Source organism: Calidris pugnax, unplaced genomic scaffold (genome assembly GCF_001431845.1).
Source record: "Calidris pugnax isolate Ruff unplaced genomic scaffold, ASM143184v1 scaffold111, whole genome shotgun sequence".
Classification (NCBI taxonomy): Eukaryota; Metazoa; Chordata; class Aves; order Charadriiformes; family Scolopacidae; genus Calidris; species Calidris pugnax.
The window spans coordinates 1,752,449-1,774,957 of record NW_015090872.1 but is presented as its reverse complement, the minus strand read 5'-3'; the positions used below and the strand labels follow the sequence as shown (position 1 = coordinate 1,774,957).

Sequence of the window (22,509 nt, the reverse complement as noted above, 5' to 3'; positions counted from 1 at the left end):
ACAACACGTTCAACCCCTCTCCTCATACTCGTTTTACCTGCGAAGGCAAATTGGTTACACTACTCGCTCGGCAATGTTGACATTATATTCACTTTATGATCTGAGAAGATGTTAATATAATACAGTTGATTTACTTCTTACGTGACACGTAGCTCATCTGTATTTCTTCTTTCAAAAACTGCAGTACTAAGTTACTTATATTCCATGACATTCTACTCTATTGTAGAGTAAGTTTTCTTTGCCAATATGTACTTTTTTTTTAGCTTCACTTCTGTTTTTATTATAATAATATTTGGTTGTGCTCTAATATACATTTTTAGGACTACATTATTGCCGTGAAGGTTTACTTGTTCTGAAGCAGCTTGCTCTGCTGCATTGGAACTTCTCAGAGGGTCTGAGATTCTTCCCATACTGTTCCCAAAAACGTGAACTTCCTTGGGAATAGACTGCATCCATTCTGGAAATGATCCCCCCCTTTTTGAGACTGACATATTTGGACAAATGTTGGGCATTTTCAAGAGTGGCTTTCAACCAGATTGAGTGCATATTAGCTCTTCCAGTTGGAAGAGCTAATTTTGTTTTGTATTTTTATGGCTTTTTCTTCTTTTTTGCCTGTAATTTCCACTGGTCGTCTCATTTCAGAGTAAGGTTAAACAGGTCTTCTCTTAGTAATTTACACATTCCTCATATATGTGGTTAATATTTTTATTGAAATTAATTATTGGAATTATTATATTATTGGAATGATATTTTATGAGATTCCTGGATGTCCAGAAGAAGGATCCAGTCTGCCCCTATAGAAATCCAAACGGCAATAAGAACAACAGCAAACCTTGGCCCTGATGCTGCTGTACATCCTGCAGGTTGCATTTCTTGTGATGATGGTTAGAAAACACATTCATAAAAGTATTTTTCCTATTTCTAAGAGATAAAAATTAATATCACTTAGACATGCAGGTTGCATAAGTCTTCTAAGGAAAGATCTGCAGTTCTGATCCTTTTCCTTTCCCGAGCCCGCCCTTCCTCTTCCCACCCCTTTGCCCCAAAAGTCAGTAACTCAGGTAGAAGGTGCCATTTAAACATTTCCATTGAAATTATTGAATTATTCTAAGAAATATTTTTCTCTCCGAGACCAAATATCAGATGAGACAAGAATTGCATCCAATTATGCTATTTTCCTGAGCTCAGCTGCAGTTTGGGGGGTGTGGGTCTTAGGTGAAACATTAGTTGACTACAAGATGTCCAAGTTGGTAATGTACAGCCTTTTCTGAGATGGAAGCAAATCTTTGCAATATTTAATAGCATCCACTGCAATGAGTCAGGAGCCACGGAAGCAATTTAAGCCAATTAATCCTTAGTGTTAAAACATATTTCAGTTGAATTTTTTATCAGACTTGTCTATGGGAAACAGTGTGTGAGAAAGAAAGAAATTAGAAATGCACTAAATAATAAATGAATGTACCTAGCCAAGATCTGCTTATTAAGTCTTCTTTATTATTATTATTATAAATATTTAGTGCCAGATCCTCAGCTGGAGTAAATTTGCTTGGCTCTATTGAAGTCAGTGGAATTGTGCCAGCTTGAATTCACTAAGGATCTGGCCCTTAAATTTGCAGTTAGAAAATGAAAATATTTTGGGAGAAGAATGTTGGGGGCTGTGAGAAGTTTGCTAATGATAACACTGTTTTCATAGTAATAACAGCAAAAGAATGTAAATTACTATTCTTTTGACTTTCATAATGAAATTCAAGGAACTACTTGGTGTTATTTCATTAGACGTAAATTGCTTTTCCTTAAAGTATCTACATGGTAAACCCCTTGCACATATTAAAGGATACTGCATAGAGACTGTAAGGTTTTTCTTTAATTTCTCTGGGTGCCAGTCTCTTGTACCAGCATTTTTGCCATTCTTACCTTAAAACTGCTGTAATGGCTGTAGCGGGCTCATTTTAACAAGAGAAGCAGCAATAAATTTATTTGATTTTGGAAATCTGTTTCACACACTGCAACTGATTGTCCACCATGAGTAAAGCATGCTGTAATTTAATATGGCATCGTATTAAAATCCAGTGTGTCATCTCATTTGGCTACATTTTAGAAACATATCAACAAACCAGATAGCCAAGCTAGCTAATTCTGTAATTGCTTAAAAAAAACCAACCCAACAACTTGTTATTTCCATAATAAAGGAAACGCACATCATTCTTCAATACTAAAAAATACAGTGCTAGCCCATCTAGAGTAAACGTGTTTATGTTTAAATACCTGTATTTCTAAAATAATAGCTTTTTAAGTGGAGTATCTTGGAGGACTAAAAATAACATCACAAAACATGTTTGTTATATTCCTAATTGTTTTGACCATAGAATTAATTTTCAAGTCAAAGGGGGGCAGCGCTTTTTCATCATTCCCGCTTCAGAATATTCAGCATGTCACAGATGTTCATGAATAATGTCCATTTAAAACTGTTGGCAGCGCGCGCCGGCGAGTTGGCGAGATGAATTAAATGTTGGGGGGATCTGACAGGCAGCACGCTGCTTTGTGATCATTCCAAAGTTCTAATAATCTCCCTCACCTTCCCTGCCTGCCGCTAATGAAAGAGAATAGGTGATTGCACCTCGGGCTGTGTTCTGCGCCTAATGACTCCTCCAAAGGCAGATTTATGAAGAAAAAATTAACTTTGAATGAGGATTGAATTGGCCCTGACAGTCTGATAGACTGTGACACAGATTCTGTGGCAAAACAGACGTAGCCCTAATTGATTATCAATATTTTAAGCAAAGTGATGAAAATAAGCATTAAGTGATGAGAAAGGCAGTCTTAATACAGTAGGCAGTAACCGGGATATGGAAAGTCTTTGGGGAGGTCGGCCCCGCTTGCTGGTACTGAATTTTATCTGTCAATTCTTACCTTTTGCTTCTCAACACCCCCGGTCCCTTTTCAGGGTATTTTTTCCTTACAGATTTCTGACCGGCATGTTAATATTCAGGATAAGGATGTACGTGCTCCCCTCTCTCTGGAGAAGTTTGTTTAATATTTAACCCGTTTTGACTTAAGAATAACTTCTGCTATTTTGCGGTGTGCAGGTTTACATGATTTTGGATATTCTCTCTTTTATGTTTTACTTTCTTATCACCCTATGTCATTCATATCCAGCAGGCTGGCCACAAACTGCAATTTAAAAATGGTAAAAATTAAAAACTGAAACTAGTGAAAAATTGCACGATTGACATTAAAGGATTTGTCATCACGAATGTATTGGTTATACCCAACGTTAGAACAAGAGGAAGAAAAATATTTGGGTTTTGCTTGTGTTTTTTGAGGGAAGTCCCACATTGCAGGATACGTCTTCTCCCAAAAATGCCTTTAATATTCTGGAAAACCTGCATGGCTGCTAGCAGACTGGTGCTCCCTAGCTGTGCCGGAGCAGGAGATGTTGTCCCAAAGTAAGGAAGGATTTTGCAAAAGCACCACGGGAGGGGAACTGGGCAGGAATGGTGTCCCCAGGGAGCACAGAGAAGCTTAAGAATGACCAGATTTGTGCTTACGGGCAGTTTGTGACCACAACCTGCAGCGAGCTCCGGCTCCCACTGCCATGCTCAGGCATCTCCAGGAGCTGTAATTAGTTTGTGGCATAATTAAATTACGCGTAATATTTCGGACAGCGATGGCAGGAACTTCTCTTGTTGGAGTATCGGAACATATTACTTGGCTGCCATGTAATTAGGGCGAGCAGTGCTCAATGAGGGGTTAGGGGAGCCTTATCCAGGGATGGACTAGACAACATTAGTGCATTTTAAATTTTAGGGAAATGTTATTTTCGCACAGACTAAAAAGACAAAAATGTAGAAAAACCGGCATAAATGTGGTACGATAACAATGTGCGTAGGGTTGTCGCTTCTGGTTTTGAGCTAACAGCTTCTGGGCTCTGCTCCTTCGCTGTTCCTGTCTCGGGAAATATCTGAGAAAGTAGTTGTTTTGAATTTGTGTTGGAATTTTTTGGATGTATAATAGATAACTTTACATGTCAGTATATGAATATTCAGCAGAGAGGATTTCTACAAGCCTTGATAAATTTAATATACTAGAGAAAAATACCATGTAAATTAAATAAGGCCTTGTAAATTAATAATGGATTATACTTGTATTTTTATATGTGAGCTGACTGAATATTTTATAAGTGCAAAAATGTTTTTGTTTAAAAAAAATGTTAAAGTCTTTCTGATTAGCATTGTGTATGGCTTGGCTACATTTTAGATGTAATGTCCATATGTGGTTTTTGAGTTTGTCTGCTTTCTTTTCCCCAAATATGTCTTGAAATGTATAGCCTGTGTGTTTTAAGTTTGAAGACTTGGAAAGTTCACAATTAAGTTGACTTTTTAAATATTTTTTTTTTTCAAATGATTTGTGGTTTACAGTTGGTGGGTTTCTGACTCTCCCCCTTTTTTTTTTTTAATTTTGCCAGTAAAACAAATTGCATCCCAGCACAGGACCAAGCCTCTTCCATGTTTCTCCAGCTGCAGTGGGAGAGGGCTGTGGCTGCCTTCCGAAATTCCCTTTGCACCCGTAAAATGGCACCTGCCCTACTTCTACCTTGAAACAGTTCATATTCTTCTATTTTTTATTTATGTTCTAATTACCATCTTTGCTTGACGCTATTTTACTGTGGCACAGTGCAAGGCTGATTTGGATTAAAGCACTGCTCCTGCGTGCCCATCCGTTGGGGAATGGCTCTGTGCTTCCCAAACTCCGAGCACTTCCACTGCCCTGGGAGGCTGCCAGCGCTGGCTCTTGCTGATGGAGCTGCTGAGCTGCAGTGGAGCATCCAACTCCAGCACTGTATCTTGCTCCCAAACAATCTGATTTACGTTGGGGACAGGCTGTGAGAGAGTTGGGGTTGTTCAGCCTGGAGAAGAGAAGGCTCCGGGGAGACCTTAGAGCCCCTTCCAGTCCCTAAAGGGGCTACAGGAGAGAGGGGGAGGGACTCCTGATCAGGGAGTGGAGCCATAGGATGAGGGGGAACAGTTTTAATCTGAAAGAGGGAGATTGAGATCAGATACTAGGAAGAAATTCTTGACAACCTGGGGCGGAGAGTCACTGTCCCAGGTTGCCCAGAGAAGCTGTGGCTGCCCCATCCCTGGAGGTGTTCAAGGCCAGGCTGGATGGGGCTTTGAGTGACCTGGTCTAGTGGAAGGTGTCCCTGCCTAGGGCAGGGGGGTTGGAACTAGATGACCTTTATGGTCCCTTCCAAGCAAAACTATTCTGCGATTCCATGAAAAGTAATTCAAATTGCTTTATAATATAAATACCTCAAATGGACTTCGGCTGGGAACATTGAATGTTGCTCACCTGCCTTGTTAATGAACCCAGAAGGTGGCACAGCTCATCCTGCTCTCTGGGAGCAGCATGGGAGGCACTCATTAGGAAAAATTTTTTCACTGAAAGGGTTATCAGGCATTGGAATGGGCTGCCCAGGGAGGTGGTTGAGGCACCATCCCTGGAGGTGTTCAAAAGACGGGTTGATGTAGTGCTGGGAGGTGTGGTTTAGTGATGATGCTCCTTGTTTGTTGTGTGGGTGTCTATTTTTGTCAAAGTTAGGTTGACGGTTGGACAAGATGATCTTTAAGGTCCCTTCCAACCTAGAAGATTCTGTGATTCTGTGATTCATAGCCGAGGGAAGGTGGGTCCCTGTCCCACCCCAGCTGCCATCAGGGTTTTCCCTTTTAGTGTGGGGCTCAGCTGCTCCTCTGCTTCCTCCAGGTAGGTCAGAGTACTTGGTACCCACACACAGAGGCCACTGGGCCAGCGTAGGCCCAGAAACTTCTCGAGCAGAACAGGTCCGTATTCACTTGTATAAAAATATTAACACAGCTGAACACTGTGGTTATCTACAGATGAGAAATGGATAGTGAAAGCCTGGGGAAAAACATAATCTCTCGCTGTATTGCAAAATACATGAAGAGAATCTGCTGCAATTTTAAATTGAAGTTCATTTTTTGTTGCTGTTAATTTTCCATTTTTCTCATGCTGAATAATTAAGAGCAAATAATGTTATACATATGTTGCAGAACTTTGTCTTGTCTCTGTGGCTTGGGAAACATGTTTCTTATAGAACTAAGTGTAGCATTAATGATGATATCCATACATTGAGTCTTTACAAAAGCATTGAAAACCACTAGTTTTAGCAGCTCTTAAGTGGAGACAGGCTGATGCGCGTCGTTTATGCTATTTAGAAGATGATTTATTTGCGAAGACCATACCACTAGTTTTAGCAGCTCTTAAGTGGAGACAGGCTGATGCGCGTCGTTTATGCTATTTAGAAGATGATTTATTTGCAAAGACCATTTGTGTTTTCTCTCTTTCTTTTTTTTTTTTTTTCCTGGAAAAGCTTCTTTCTTTTTTTCTTCTATCAGATGTAGTCTCCAAAGAGATTGTTCCAACGTTTCCTGTTAGCATAATGTCATGCAGTAAGACAGCATATTTTAATGCAGAATCTATTGATTTTTGCAGCATGTTTTTATACATCTTCGTGGTAAGCTAAAGGTGGCCGTTGCCTCCTATTGCCACATGAACTAATTAGAAAGTTAAAAGTATTATCAAGGCTAAGTGACAAGCAAAGAAAATGTATAGTTAGTAGAATCAACCAGTTATAGTTTAACAGTATGGTTAAAAGTATTTTTGTCCAGTAATGAGCAATGCATTTTGAGACACTTTAGGGTTTTTTTTATTTCAGTATGTAGCATTAGGCAAAGATAAAACTTGAAGCCGTGTTTGCACACACTGTAGTTTTAACCATTTAAAGTATTTGCTAGATGCAGACTGTTGTTAGAGCAGTGCTTTTAGGGATTCCAGCAGAGCCCTGCTGGGAAACCTTGTGAAAAGAGGAGTTGAATTACTTGGTTCTAAAAATACAGGGTTGCTCAGGCACCAGTCTGCTTCTGCTTCTGCCTGGGTCTTCCACGTGCACATGATGCACCTCCTCAATAACACTAACTTTTTTCTCTTGGTTACTGCTTGCATATAGGACATTTTGAGACCTTAACTACCTTCACCTTGCTCTCTTGCTGTGCTCAAGGATGCAGCACAAGCAAGTGCAAGCATATGTTACAGTTCTTCATACAAGGAAGATCTACTCCATGCCCAAGGTCCATCCATGCTGTGTTCACCCACCACGTGAGCAGGTCGCTGTACCTGTTTGCTCACGTTGAAAGGCCATCCTGGGGCATCACGTGCTGGGGATGAGATGCTTTAGTACCACACTGTGCTGGTTCCTCTCTGGTTTGGCTGAACTTCAGGAGTTCAAATAGCCAGAACCCTGTCAATGTTACCATCCTGGACAGTCTGCCACTGGAAATACTGTGTCGCCATTTAAAATATGCATGTTGCCATTCTAGGACAGTGCTGATCATTTCCACACTAACATTTCATCTAATAACACGTCTGTCTTTCTGCCTTAGTGAAATAAACAGTGTCACATTCCTACAGTTGTCCCTGTGATGGCTTGAGGCACCCTGCCCATGCTTCATGTTGGAGCGTGACAACAGCTGTTTGAGTAAAACTGTTTGAAAGTGGAGGTTCTGAAATTATTTAGAGTATACTGGATGCAGTGGATGGAAAGAAGCCCAAGGGTATTGTTAGGATTTAAGAGTTTGGTGGAAGGTACATGTGTTGTACTTGGGAACTTGTTCAAATTGTATAAATACGTTAATTTGCATTTCACCAAATTTTGGTATTTTGTTTTTGCTTCGTGTGGTGTCATTAAGATGGACATTTTAAAATAAATTATCTCCTTTTTGTTGTATAAGCATGATCATTTCAATTTTGAAAAGAAATAGAAAAAGTACTTTTGCTCCTATTCATAAAGGTTGTTTTTCACTCCACCTTGAAAATTGTCAGGCTCGTTGGTGACAATCTTTTTTCTTTAATCATAGTACCGAGGCCTTTTGATTAGAGAAATTTTTGTCTGGCTTTAATGCATCTGTTATTTGTGGGGATGACCTTAATTTTAGTTGGCTGAACAAGCCACTTCTTCAAAACCCTGTAGGGTATGATGGAACTTGGTATTAAACAAAATTGTAATTGAACCTCAGGTTCTTCTGGGGCTTCCTGGGCACCTGGGAGTCTCCCATGCTCTGTCACTGTAAGGAAGAGCCACACAGGGTATTTTCATTTTCTCATTATCAATTATCATCAATGTGACTATTTGACTAACTGTTTATGCAAACTGTGAGTGAAATAGTTATGAGGGCAGCATGGTTGATTTGAGTAGGCTTTGAATGAAGCACACAAATTAGATAATTCCTTGAGATGGGTCTTTGGAAGAGAGAAGGCACCAAGTAGTGGTGCAACTGTTAAATCTCAAATACACAAGTCATAATATGTTGGTAAGGAAATAAGATCATCTTTAACGTTTTGAGCTTGAAATATTTTTCAAAACCCACGAGATTGGTCATTCTTTTCTTTCTACCCTTTCATTCATTTTGTTTTTCACTGAAAAATGAGCAAGTTATAGAAGAACAGAAAAGATCTCATACAATTTAGGAGGGACATAGATGATAAAATGCTTGTAGTTCTTAAAATACTTTTATCAAGTTTCTTAAGTGACAGTATTTCTTGGGAGGCTTTCTTTTCTGTAAAGGAGTAGGAATTTAGAGGGAAGAGGACTGAATTAATTGAATTAGTTAAAAAGAAAGAATTACAGGGGAAAATCTAGGTAAGTATATGAAGTCTGCATGGACAAGAACCTGAATTTCTGCATGAGTGAATGTTTGGTCATAAGCAGGTAGAGTCTGCTTGGCTGGCAGAGTGTCTGCATCAACCTGAAACTCCCTGCAAACCGTCAGCAGCACAGGGTTTGGGATAATTCACGGGATGAAGTTGGTAAAACTATGCTGATTTACACCAGCGTTTCTCTACAGCTCCCAAATGGCTGTTCTTTGTTCTCATATTTAACCACTGAGATCTCATTTCATGTCCAAAATTTTACAGTCAGCCTACAGATAATATCAAAGAGACAGGGAAACACCTACTCTCTCCCAAACTGGAAAGTATGCAAAATCATCCGCTTCTTTCCCTTTTCTTTTCTTTTTTCATCACTTTTCAGTGTAAGCCTGGTATCGCAGGTCTGAATTGAACGGGTTAAACCGGGCAAAGAAGTGGACCTGGTTCGTTCCTCCCATCCCAGGGGAATTACCTACCCTTCATTGATCCGCAGTTGTTGATCTGTCCATAATAATTACTCCTCAACAGGAACCGAAGTTGCAGGGCTGGCAGGCGACCTGCATTTCCATTAGGGATCTCTCCTCTCGGACTGCCAGCATCCTCCACCGCTCCCCAACATCCCCAATCCCTGCTCCTTCCCAACAGGGTGGGGTTGCCAGTTTGGGTTTGAGCCCCTTCAATTACATGGTTATTGGGTTTGGAAAGCAGGTGAAACGAAGCGGATCAAAGAGTTTCAAACCATATTAGCATATTCAGATTTAGGATATTAGTGCATATGGAAACATGAAGGGTGTTTTGAGTTTAGTTTGTGGGTTTTTTTTTAATGACAGAGAAGGTACTTAATGTAGCTTAGTTTTAATTAAATGTTAGTGCCTTTGTTGTAACAATATTGTTCCACTTCTGCATTGTGTTTATTTGTGTGAGTAGCATGCCCGTACTCTTTGCTCATAGTTTATTCTCACTGCAAAGATAGGATTTATTTCTTCTTCCTTTGTGCTGCATCCAACACAGTGAGCCGTTGATTCCAGTGGAACATGCACTTCTATCGTGCACACCTGGAAATGACTAAAATTCTCTTTCATCTTCTTATACTTGTATTCATAGACCAGTAGCTACTAGCAAATACCTGCATCTCAGAACTTCATTATTTCACTGTAGGTAAACATCTTAAACATCTTCTGTGTGCCATTTTCCCATCCTTCAGGAAAAAAAAAAAAAATCAATAGAATTGTAATTTTATCTGGGGTTGGATGAGCTCTTAAATGCTGCAAGCTTGAGCACCTCTTTATTTATTTATTTTATATTTTAGAAAGCTTTGTAAGCAGTCAGGCTTTTGTCATGCTAGCTGTTTATCCATGCAGGAAGCCCAGGTTCAGAAGCAATCTCAGCACTCTAGCTACCTGGATCAATTAAAACCAGACTTTTGCTGAAGTGACTTCTTTGATCTGCTGGGGGTGATAAGCAGTTGTCTGTCCTCCTCTGGCCTAAGGAAAGTGCAGTGCAGGAGAATTGAGTTCTCTTCCAAATATCAGGGCTTTTAAGTGCTTTTAAGTGGCCAACATGGGCTGTCTGTGGTCTTGCACACCCTAAAATACGAGGTAAGGGCATAGTAGCCTGCAGAACAGAGAGGGTGTGTTAACGTTTTAGAATGAGATGTAAGGATCTTCTAATGTTGTTTAATTGGAACTTGGTTTGATCAAAATAAATCTCAGGTTTTAATGACGCTTTGCCAGTGAAAAATGATGGAAAACTTAAAATATTTTAAGAGTTTTGTTAGCATTGAATTCTTAAAGCACCACATGGCTTCAGTGACTTCTCTTGGCCGTAATGGACGGTGCCCTATAGCCTCAGAGACTTACTGCTCTGTAGATTTATGGGGCAAGTTAAACTGTTGTTAATGAGCAGTTTTGTGTGGAGAATTGTCCTCATGATACTTCCTAAATTGCTACATTGTCTATATAATTAACCAGGGCTTGAAAGGACAGCTCTGTTTCTGCTAGCAGAAGTTTTAACTATAGTTACACGGGTTGGAAATTAGCAATTTAAAGTTAACAAATACAAAATAGAAATTTAGTCACAGACCAGCAACATCTTTCATGTGTGCTTTAATTATTTTTTTTTTGCCTCGGATAACCATTGAGATATCCAATGAATTGTTCCTGTGCAGCAACAAATTGGTGAGGAAGAACAAAGTAGCATAGCGGAATAGATAAATCAAATTTAGGCATGGTAGTTTATTGAATCTAAATTGTGCCCAGTTGGCCCAAGAGCTATATAAGCAATCCATCTTGTGTTGATAATGGAGGTTCTTGAAATCCACCTGATGTTTGCATTATTAAATTCCAGCCTAATGAGCTCTGCTAATACATATTGAAGACAGTTGTAAGGAGTAGAATGTGAATCTGAGCGGGATAATTTGAAAGAAACATAAGCTGAGCATTTTACATGACTCAAGGGGTATATCTACAATTACACATATAACCAAAATTGAATTTAAATGGAATTTCTATTATCCTTGTCCTTTTACTAGGGAGAATAAAGTGTAAATGAAGTAAAAGTCTTTAGAGTTACTAGCAGTTTGTTTACATTATCTAATTTAATAGATTCTTGTAATGATCTTCACTGGCAGAAAAGTTTTAATATTTCATGACTTTAAATGTAGTCTAAATATGTATAAAAGCATGTAAATGGAAACAGATGTCTATATAATTACTTCTATCATTTTGTAACACAGCTGTTTAAGTTGTATATTTTAAGAAGGTGTAGCTACTGGCTGCAAAAAGACACCAGAGTCAGAAAGACCCCTTGAACCACTCTGAAACTGAATTTTCTTTTCATAAATTATTGGTTGATTCAGTAGGTGGAAGGACTAAGGATTTGCAAAATTGAATAAGCATTTGCTATTTGTGCCACAGGTTACAGTGATTTTATTACATAAGAAGGCCTGGTTTAAATTCTAAATTCTGCTTCTCTTTGCTTCTTTTCCTTTTGACATGGTGATACTTCTTAAAACTTAATATTTCATCAAGTATAATGCTATTAGGGACTTATTCTCACTTAGTTCACTCATCAGGCAGTGAGATGGCAATAAAAGAGAATGGCTCCTTTGAGACATTAATGCTTTGGAATAAATGATGTGCTAGAACAGAAATTTAATTAATTTACAGAGTATATTGATAGTCCCTTGTTACTGTGCTGTATATTTTTAATCTTCTTTAACATCTGTAGTAAAGTGTTTGAAAACCCCTGCAGTTGAGCAACTAGTAGATAATTAAGTAATAAGGGAAGAGGTTTCTAGAGGGAAAAGATTCTTTTTAAAGAATACTGTCATAACATGAATAAAGTACTGCTGCGGTGATTTGCAGTGAAGAGAAAATTGTATACTACCTAATTTAATACTAAGTAATAGGCATTTGACTCCTACTTTAAATGCTATCTGCAACTCTGCATCCCTGAAAATATTGTTTTGTTTCTGTTATATCCTCAAAAGAGGTCTTATGGATTACTCACTATGGTAGCAAATCTTTTTTTAAATGCACTGCATTTGTTTCTTTATTGTTTGATTTAGGGGCAAGTAGGGTGGGGAGATTTGTATTTAAGAGAAGAAAATCTTAAAAGTTATACTTAACAAAAAATGAAGGCAAAGATTTGTACTGAACTAATTCTGCATACAAAAATTACCCTCCATAATAATATTTATGCTGCTTGCTTAACTCTAGTAATATCTTTAAAGAAAATACATCAAGAACCAAATTCTGTTCTTTCGTGCACATTGACTGCATTGTGGAACCTACAAGAAGGGATCTCACATTGGGTTTAAACCCCAGGAAATGTTGTTAGGCTAGAGAAATTAACTAATTATAACATTTGTTGTTGTATTTCTTGTCTTTTCAGCTAAAGCAGATGAAGCATTGAAGGCGAAAGAGAGAAGTGAAGAAGAGGCAAAGAAAAGGAAGGAAGAAGGTAATGCATTCTTTTAATTTTAATTTTTAAATTTAAAATTTTTTTAGCAAATTAAAATCCTTTAAGTCAGAAATTATTATTTTGAAGGGACCAAGTTCCAGTGGAGCTGCATTATTTTCTTACAAGGGCATCTGAAACCGAAATGGCCAGTCTGGGTCACCGCAGCTTTCTGCTGCTGGCCAGAAAGGTTAGCAAAAACTGCTAAAAGCACCAGAAATTTCACCCAGATTTTAAAATATATTTTAGCTGTCATTAAAGCAACCTAATAATTTGGGGCAAAGTTATATGTTTAGAACCTTATGACCAGCCGATACCACTGTTTTGTGTGCTGGATTTTTTGCTTGATTAAAACGGAAAGTGCAGCAGTTAATTTGGCTGTGTATGTGGTCTGTGTGATGTCACAAAGTGAGCTAATCTGTTTCTCGATGAAATTTGGTGCACTGCAAGCTGGCGGGATCTGAGCAGTTTTCCTTTGCAATACAGTAGGTGGGAAGTTAATGCATAATGCCTGGATAATTGAAACAAATGTATTTTCCTGGTGTGTCGGTGAGTAATGGGAAGAGACATTTTCAACAACGTGAGGGAGCCAATGCAAACAATCCATGGAGCCTCAAAGTTTCTCGCTTCAGCCGTGATAGACATCCCTGTCTCAGAGAAAATAGCTCAGTTGTTCAAATTAAAATGAATCATTTAGTGCTCTGCGACATCTATTATTTTTTACGTTGACTTAAGCGCAAGAAAATATAGTGAAGGACTTCACTTCCTTGCAGTGGTTTACTCTGGAAATACATGTTGTCACACCTTAGTCACTAAAGTGAACTTTCTCTTCAGCATATTTGACTTAAGTGATGATAGGTTTCAGGTTGTAAACTGTTATTTAATACACTGAACAGTCTCAGTGTAAATGTGTTCCTGATTCTCCCTGCCCTGTGCCCCTGGTCTGCCTGGGATTGTGTGGATGGTCGCTCAGTATTTTATCCACCCAATAAAAAAGACCGAGGTTTGAAGATGATGTTATGTTTGAGTTATAAGATGAGGTGATGTTATGTTGATGTTATATGTATATAAAATAATATATATTTTTCTGGGCTGGCTTTTTGATGAATTCATTTACTATGAAAAGTCTCGTGCCCAAATATTTTTGTTAGGGTCAGGACATCGTATATGGAGGAGAGTTATATGAAGTAAGGCTGTTTAGGACAGCTTCAGATTTAAGAAGAAGTTAAGAGACTGAGATAGTTTTAATTCCCAGTGTGATATGAGGATAAAATCATTGGGCTAAACCAAAACAGGAAAAGTCATGCGAAACAAGAGGTAGTAGGTTGTTTGAGTACGTGTCAAATGGAAGAAAACACCTAAAGGGGATGGTAGCTATCTTTACAATTTTACTATGCCCTCTCCTCCACATTTTCAAAAGCATCATCTTTTTTCCAGTCTCTTTAACCTTACTGGAAAGTCTGCTTGTGTCTGCTCTCTCTTTTCCTATCTCTGAGCACAACAAGTTGATCTTCAAGGTAAAGATAGGAACTTAATTTTGCGTCTGTCGTGCCTTCATCTCTTCTCATCTCTACCATCCAGCCACCAGAGCCTGATTGTCCTTCCGCACATGCTGTGTTTAACCCCCACTACACTACCTTCTATTTAAGAATCCCACCAGTTTCCTGATGACAAGATTCCTCCTTATCCTGCTTTGACACTCTTATTTTCCAGGAATCCTTCCTAACGACCAAGCAGTTTCAAACAGCTAATCTCTCCTTGCATTTCTTTCCCTGAATTCCCATTCCATACCTCGGTCTGAGCTGCTGCAGTCTTTTAGGACTCCAAAAGCTCTGAATGTTATGGAGATCTTTTACATACTTGTTTGATTTTGGAACAGGTCATTAGCAAGATTCTTGAATTAGGAAAATTCGTCCTACTGGTCTCGATGTTGTTATCTCTTCTTAGGTGCTGACTTCAGGTGCTGTTTCTTTGGTTACAATCAAATTTCTCTGATTTTTTTCCTTACCCATTTTTCCTTGAGCTGGAATTCCAGCCTCAGTGATTTCTGAAGGTAATTTAAGGCTTATTTGTACTTCAGATACAAACAAGTTTCTGTAAATCCTAATGTGTGAATGAGAAAATTAAGTATACTTTGCAGGTCTGATTTGGCTGGTTGCTGCCCTACAGAATTTATACATCTTTACATGATTTCCCACGCCCTGTTTTTTTTTTAAGATTTAGATATCTTTAATACACTCCAAACTGTGGGACCTGCGGTGAAGTATGCTAAGTATTTATTGCAAAACTCTAACGTAATCTTTATTAAAAATTCATGCGATTGATTCCCTTCATCTGTGTTTAGGTTTTGGTTGTTTGGTTTATTGTTTTTCATTTACAGAAAATAGTTCTGCATTATAAGGTTAATCCAAAGAAATGAATATGTACTGACTGCTTGAAAAAAAACCCCAATTTTGTATTCCTAACAGTGGATGAAATTTAATCCTGTTCTAGCGCTCTTCTATAGGCTTCATGAGATAATGCTTTATTGGGTGCTAACCACTGTCCACCCATTAGGCTCAGCTTTAGAGGACTGGTTAATTTGGCAGTCAACTTTCACTCATACCAAGTTCCTGGTAATTACAGGCTTATTTAGTTCCTGACAAAGTCATTGCTGCTGGCCCTGTGCAGTTTTAGGTATAATGTTCCGATCTTACTGAGTGTAGTGTACCTGAAGCCCCTGCTGTGCTTGACAAAAAAAGAAAAATATAGTGTAATTATCTTTGAAAAATTTCAGCTAATCAACTGCATTTCTTCCTCTGTTTGAAAGAGGTTGGAGGTGTTCACATTTAATAAACTTTTAGTTTAATGATGTTTAAAAACCAGTGAAATGGATGCTAAGCTTTTTTTCACTTCAAAGAGTATTGGGCAATCATTACATCTGAAGGAAACACTTTCTTTTATGTTAATTTTCTAATTATATTATCTGGGATACACTGCAAGAACTTATTATAATAGATACATTGATGCTTCTGCATCCCATCTACGTGAGATGGATCCTGGAGTACCCCCAAAAGGAGCGTTGCCACCACTGGACCAGCCGATGTGACCACAGGAGAGCCTGGGGAGGGTCCTGCTGCCCATGGGGCACACGCCTGGCATGGGTGGTGTTATAGATTAAAGCTAAATTTGGAACAATTCAGAAGTGTCCCAAGTAAAAGTTGATAGCGGAGGTTTATGGACAACTGCAGCTTCAAAGCAGAGTGTTTATTCCCCCTGTTTGTCCCACAAGCTGAGCGGGCGCTGCAGGTGGCTCCGTGCCTTTGAAATCTATGGGCTTTACTTAAGCTACTTCAGGAGTTTATTAAGCTCCCAGCACAGCTCTTCAGGTAAACCATTGGGTATGAAAGCGGTCTTTTAGTCTGTAGGGCAGGAATCCAGGACTCTTTAAAAAAAAAATAAAATTAAAATTCCTGAGTTTGGAATTGTGTTTTGGAGCTGTGCTGCCCTAAGCATTGCAATTCCTGCAGTATTTTGTGACATACCTAATACAGTGTCCAGAACACTTGCGAAATAAAATATACTTGCTCTAATTTGTTTTGTGGATATAGTATGTGGAGTGGGTTTCTATAAATACAATAAGATTGGGAGTTGATTTAGAAATCTATCTACGATGATGTTCCATAAGGGGCAGACACTAAAGTGCCATCTGTGCCTTTAAAAAGATTCCCTTGCACTAAAAAGGCATCACAACGTACATTTTATATATATAAAAATAAAACCCAGTAAAAATTTGTAACACCCTGAATTATCTAGCCTAGCAAAATAAAAAAAAAATGCCTGTGTGTTCCCAGTACTCTGCTCTCCCAGCATCCACTGGCTCACTGATGTTAATTCCCTTTTTTCTTAATAGCGAAGGGCCGCTCATAAGATCAGGGCTCTGAACATGGTTGTTTCGCCTTCTTCTGCAAAACAGCTTCCATCTGCTGTGCGCAGCCTTTCAACAGCTTTCTAGGAGGATTAGGTGGAGCAAGATTATATGAATATCTTCTTAGTAAATGAGTTAGAAATCTAGGAACTCGGATTAATAAACCGTTTTTCGGTTCCTGTGCGGTTGTGTTCTTGCGGGAGAAGAAGCCTCTGTCTTGTGATGGCTCCAGATGGCTCAAAGTTCAAGTGATGTCTTTTCTGACTTGTCTGCAAGATGGTACTCAAAATCTTTAATTCCCCTTCTGATCATTTAAATGAACTGCAAATGGGAAGAGCTCCTCTTTTCTGCCATAGTGCTTGGAAAGGGCTGAGGTAGAAGTTCCTGCAGATTTTTTTTGCTTGTCTTAACTTTTTCCTAAGAAATCATTTGACTTTTCCTCAAAGGTGCCCATTGTTCCAAGACTGTCTTGACATCAGGCTGCTGGTGGGAGGAGGTGAACATCACTTGGGGGTTTTTTCCCTCTTTCCTTCACTTAGCAAACTGTGTTTATCTCAACCCATGATTTTGGGGTAGGATTTTTTGAATTTTCTCTGCCTGTTCTGTCCCCTGTCATGCTGGAGACAGTGAGCAGGAGTTGTGTGGGTCCTTATCTGCTGGCCGGGGTGAACCCAGAGCAAAGTTTACCTCTCCATCATCTGGCTGTGCTGCTGTGCTGTATGGGCTGCTCCCTGCACAGAGGATGCATTCAAAAAGGCCAGCAAGATATGACAGACAGTCATTTAACCATCCATCAGGGACTGGTCTGGGGTTGACTATGGAATGAGTATGTGACTAGAAGACAGTCACCTACGCCTGTTGCCATTAGATGACCCCCATACTAAACTGTGTTTCTCTTACCATGTGTAATTTACAGTGCTGTATTCAGAATGTAACACTTCAGGGGTATATGTAGAAATATATTTTCCGTAATAGTGCTGAGAATAGTGTTGTAGTAGATGTTGAGCATTTCTGGTCTGTGGATCTCTACCAGGTCTCCCCAAATGAAGTTATGAGCTCCATACAGGACTAATTTCCCCCAGCAGAACTGCATTATACCCACTGACCCAGGTGCAGTCTGAACTGATGTTATTCACCTACAGAGGGAGACAGCTGAAAAAATAAAGTATCTTTCCCAGGGTCCAGATCTCTCAATTCAGCTCTGAGTCTGTGCGGTGACATCTCTTTGGAACTGGAGAAACTACTTTCTAAAATATCATAAGTTTATCTCAAAATACCTCAAGTTGCCTTTTTGGTCTTTGAGAAAAAACACTTTTAAAGCCCTCAGCTCTCACTGCTTCAAAGGCAATTTTGAAAGTTTTGAGTTAGCGGAATAATATCTATTATATAGGTATATAATATCTGTTTGCCTACAGGAAAGATGGGGAGGGACTCTTTATCAGGGAGTGCAGCAATAGGACAATGGGGAATGGTTTTAAACTGAAAGAGGGGAGATTTAGTCTAGATATTAGGAAGAAATTCTTGACTGTGAGGGTGGTGAGACACTGGAACAGGTTGCCCAGAGAAGCTGTGGCTGCCCCATCCCTGGAGGGGTTCATGGCCAGGCTGGATGGGGCTTGGAGCAACCTGCTCTGGTGGGAGGTGTCCCTGCCCAGGGCAGGGGGTTGGACTAGATGGCCTTTAAAGGTTCCTCCCAACCCAAACCATTCGATGATTCTATGAAACTTAAAGCAGTTTTGCAAGTGATGGGAAGCATCTCACAATGGTAACTTGGGACTAACTTACAAAAGGTGACTCAGGAAAACTGCCCTCCTTGGAATCCATGGCTGTAATGAATTTAATTCAAAATCAAAGTGTCCTAATTATTTATTTTGGTTTACTTTGGGACTCTGTGATGCTAAGAGGAATTAATTCATGCTCAGACTTGTCCTGTTTGGAGAAGGTGTGTGTGATACTGAAGAGCTCACCATGTTTAAAACCACAGCAGATGCTTTGCTGTGGGGCTGCAGAGCCGGGCTCCGGCCGGGGGCTCGTCGGGGTGAGGGGACTGGTTCTCCACTTCTGCAAATTTGCAGCGTATGTTTTGAAAAATACATGTGTGTTTTTTTCATTACATCCCATTGTGAGTGGCTCATATGTTAGCAATTGCTTTGCCTGCAGTGATTATAAAGGGCAACTATGGAAAAGCGAAGGGGGAAAAAAAGGGCTGGTTAGTGAATTGGAAACAATGGTGATTTACAGAGAAAGCAGGAGGAAAACTTCTTTTCAATTTATTAATAAGCACCATAAAAACTGTCCTGTGGTGTCTTTGAAAAAGTTGTAAGGATGTTATACTGTTCTAAAATGAATAGAAAATGTTTCCTGAGGAGAAGCTTGTTAAATAAAATTCATCAGTTTGTCTGAGGAGTTAGCTACCAATTAAGAATAAAATGTTTTATTTTCACTGGAAAATAAATGGTCTTATTAAATTGTCTATCAAGTGTTTCAGCTTACCAAGTCCATGCAAGATATACAGAGAAGTTGCACAATGCAAAACACCAGTTTTATGTCCCATATGTGTTTACAAACAAGGCTTTTATCCTTCTTGCATTCATCATGGTGTGTGTGCTGGAGTGCGTTCCCTTTCCCGTCTCAGCCATGCAGCTTCCATCTGTTGGGGACCGTTGACATCTTTTGCTTGCAGAAAGAGCTTTTTGCAATTTGTCTTCGTTCTGGCTTCCTCCTACGGCTTCTGTAGCCAATTTTGAACCCTCTTTGATTCGCTCTGTTGTCATTCGCAGCTTTACCTAGAGCTGCTTGGAGGTGGGACTCAGGTGGACAGAGAAGCACTTCTATTTCTCCTCTTCCCAGCTTTCCCAGGCTTTGCACAAAAAGTGCTGTCATTATTTCACACACTTTAGACTGATTTAGGGTTTTGTATCTTTTTTTTTTTTTTACATAGCAATTTTGTATATTTTTGATCATGAAATTCTCACTGGATTAGCTTCTACTGCATCAATGGGGGGAAAAGTGAAAAATCAATTCTGTTTGATTTTGGTGGTTTGGTTTTTTTTTTATTTCACACAGTTATTTTATTATGTGCATAATTGTTCATAGTGATTCCCCTCTAGCTACCCCCAGCCCTTGTGGTTGAAACGTTAATAATGAAATTGCGTAAGTCCTGTAAGGAATGTTCAGTTATAAAAGTTGCCCTGTGTTTTGCCAGTTGTTGCCTGATGAACTGTCGTCTGTCTTTTCATCTTCGAACAAGAGTGTTGGCCTAAAATATCCGCAGATTCATCAGTCAATTGTTGTAAACTGTTTTCAAAGGGTCTTTTTTTAATAAAAAAAATAATAATTTTCCCTTCAGAAAATTCTAAACATTCTCCAACGTTGGCCATTTTGTGGTTTTAAATACAACTCTTGGAAAGGAAATTTGTGAGCTGTCAGCCTGTGCCAGTTCACGCGCCTGCGCCGCTGCTCTAACCTTTACTCGGGAGAAGTTGAGCATCCTCTCTGCAGCCAGCAAAACCAACTGCACAAATAAAGCAATTGTTTCCTCAGCCCGTGAAAACTGGTTATTCACCCCCCTACACACACCCTAAAGCGGTGGTGTCCTAACATTACTTTTATTGTAATTTTATTGCCAAATCAGGTGTGAGATTAGATGTTGGATGTTACATGTAATCTGCTCGGAAATCAAATTATTTGACCTCCAAGCCCACCAATGCCCCCTCCTGCTGGTTTGCTGTTAAATATGCAGCATTTTCCTGTCATGAATACAAATCGAGGACAAATTAGAATCTACAGACAGCTGACCTGAGCTCCAGATTAGAGACTGGGGGCTTGTGCTGTTTTAAATGTTTTAATTACCATAGTCCCTATAGCCAGTTGAAGGACACACAGCAAAATGATTTTTTTGTGACAAAAAAGCAAGAAAGAAAAAAAGAAAAAGGGTCCCTCCGTCTCATTTGAATTTTTCAGTTTGATTACATTTGCACTTCCATTGGAGCTATGCTAATTTGCTGCATGAAATTAGGTCTATTAATAAAAAATGCTCTACTTTTACAGGAGTATTTTCAGTGGAGGGGGTTTTCTACTTTGGTTTTGTTTACTCGTTTCCATTCGGGACTGCCTGAAAAATGACATCAAAATCTTAAGGGGATTTTACTGTCAAACTTGATTTTCACTCTGGGCCTGGCAAGCCAAATTCAAAGGAGCTTTAAATGGGCAACAGCCATAGTTGAAATAAAGCACACGAATGTGCTGCGAGAGAAAAATCCAAATGCGTCGGGTTGCATTACTGGGAGATTTTTGGGACGTTTCTCACAGTATACCACGCATCGTAATATTTTTAACTTTTCAATTTAAAATACATCCTGTCGTGGAGCACGTGCTCTGGGGTTGCGTGGGGAGGAGGAGCCGGGGATGCTGCACTCGCAGCAGCGTGCCCTCTGCGATGGAGATGCACCAACAGAAGGGTTTATATCCAACAACGAGGAAAAGAAGTTTCTCAGAATGCACCTAAATACAGTTTGTTCTTTCGAGATCAATCCGTAGGTAAATCGATGGGAGGGTGGGCATTGTCCTGATGCCTTTGTCCTGGAATTTGCATTTTCTGTTTCTCGTGTGTGTTGGCCCAGTGTTGAATTGATTAGTTATGCCTAACCAGTAAGCAGTGAAACATTTTTATATACTCTGGGGAAATAAATTTGGCAGAAAATCAGCATGAGTAGATTTAATTATCACTCTGAGACCTTTCCCTTTTCTGGCTTAGTGATCCTGAAACTCTGTGTGTTTCACTGAAATCTGTGTGGACGCTAAGCTTCGCTTCCCAATTTGTTCCTCCACGCAATGATAAGCCAAGCAATTACTGGTTTATTGATTTTTCATCATGGCAAATTTAAAGTTGATTTTTTCCTGAAAAGGCAGGGGTGATTAAGTGTTTCCCCTCGGTTTAGTACAAGAGAGCTATGTGGCAGAATCTAATATCCTGAGGTCAACCTCTGCAGGCAGATAATACGGTGTCTTGGCCACGTGTTAAGGAGAGAAATCAGGGCTACAAATGTGATAGGATATATGTGGAGACAGTTTAATTTGCTCCATTTATACGAACAAGTCATGTGGCACATGCTTGGAAAACATCATTTTGAATAGGCTTGGGAATGAAGCCCACGTGGGCAGGAGGAACGAGGGAATGCAAACAAGAGAGGCATTAAAGCGTTTGGTGACAATTGTCCTTTAAACAGAGAAATGAAACAAATCTCTGATGTGTTATTCACAGATTTTACTGTGATGTACGTGCTGCTTTAGTGACACCTCTGCTGCAGGTTTAGCCTGGCATTAGCAAGGAAGTTAAAGTCTTCAAGTCCGAAGAAGATGGGGTTTGTATCTGAAGGGTTCTCACAGCAGTCCTGGTAGGGAACGCGCCTGACCTTTTAGGGGGGGTTGGGAACATGTGGATTAACAGGATTTCAATCAGAGCAGGAAAATTGTGCTTTGCACAACTGATATAATGCATCACTGTAGCCTAAGTGGAGTTTTAAAGCAATATATTTTATGGATTTAGTTAAATTAGTGTATATGTGCACACCGTAGGCAGTTTTAAAGTATCTTTTCTTCTGTCTTTATATTTCATATCAAATAGATATGTAAATCTAGTTTAAAATATTTTAAAAAGAGAGATAGCTTGCATGTACTTAAGGAGTCATTTTGATCAGTTTGGAAAGAATCTCAACATTTTCTCACCTCTCTTCTTCCATTTAACTCAAAACTGCAGAGGGCCAGCACTGGTAAGGGGTTGCCATGAAGGAATGGTAGAGAAAATGAAATGGTAAAGGTTTAACTAATTGGTGGACAACGTACGAAATGTGGTGGGCCCGAGCTGTAATATTTGAATCCAGATTTTCTGTGCCTCAGAGTCTGGCTGTGGTTTGGCTAAG

General features: G+C 39.4%; 1 protein-coding gene across 1 annotated transcript in view; it reads left to right on the top strand.

Moving 5' to 3' along the window:
- The window catches only part of RSRC1 (arginine/serine-rich coiled-coil 1), a 187,837-nt gene that overhangs the window by 143,002 nt on the left and 22,326 nt on the right, over positions 1-22,509 (top strand). The window contains exon 7 of the mRNA XM_014945888.1: positions 12,616-12,684. Coding sequence (XP_014801374.1) covers positions 12,616-12,684 — 69 coding nt within the window. The remainder of the gene's footprint in view (positions 1-12,615; positions 12,685-22,509) is intronic.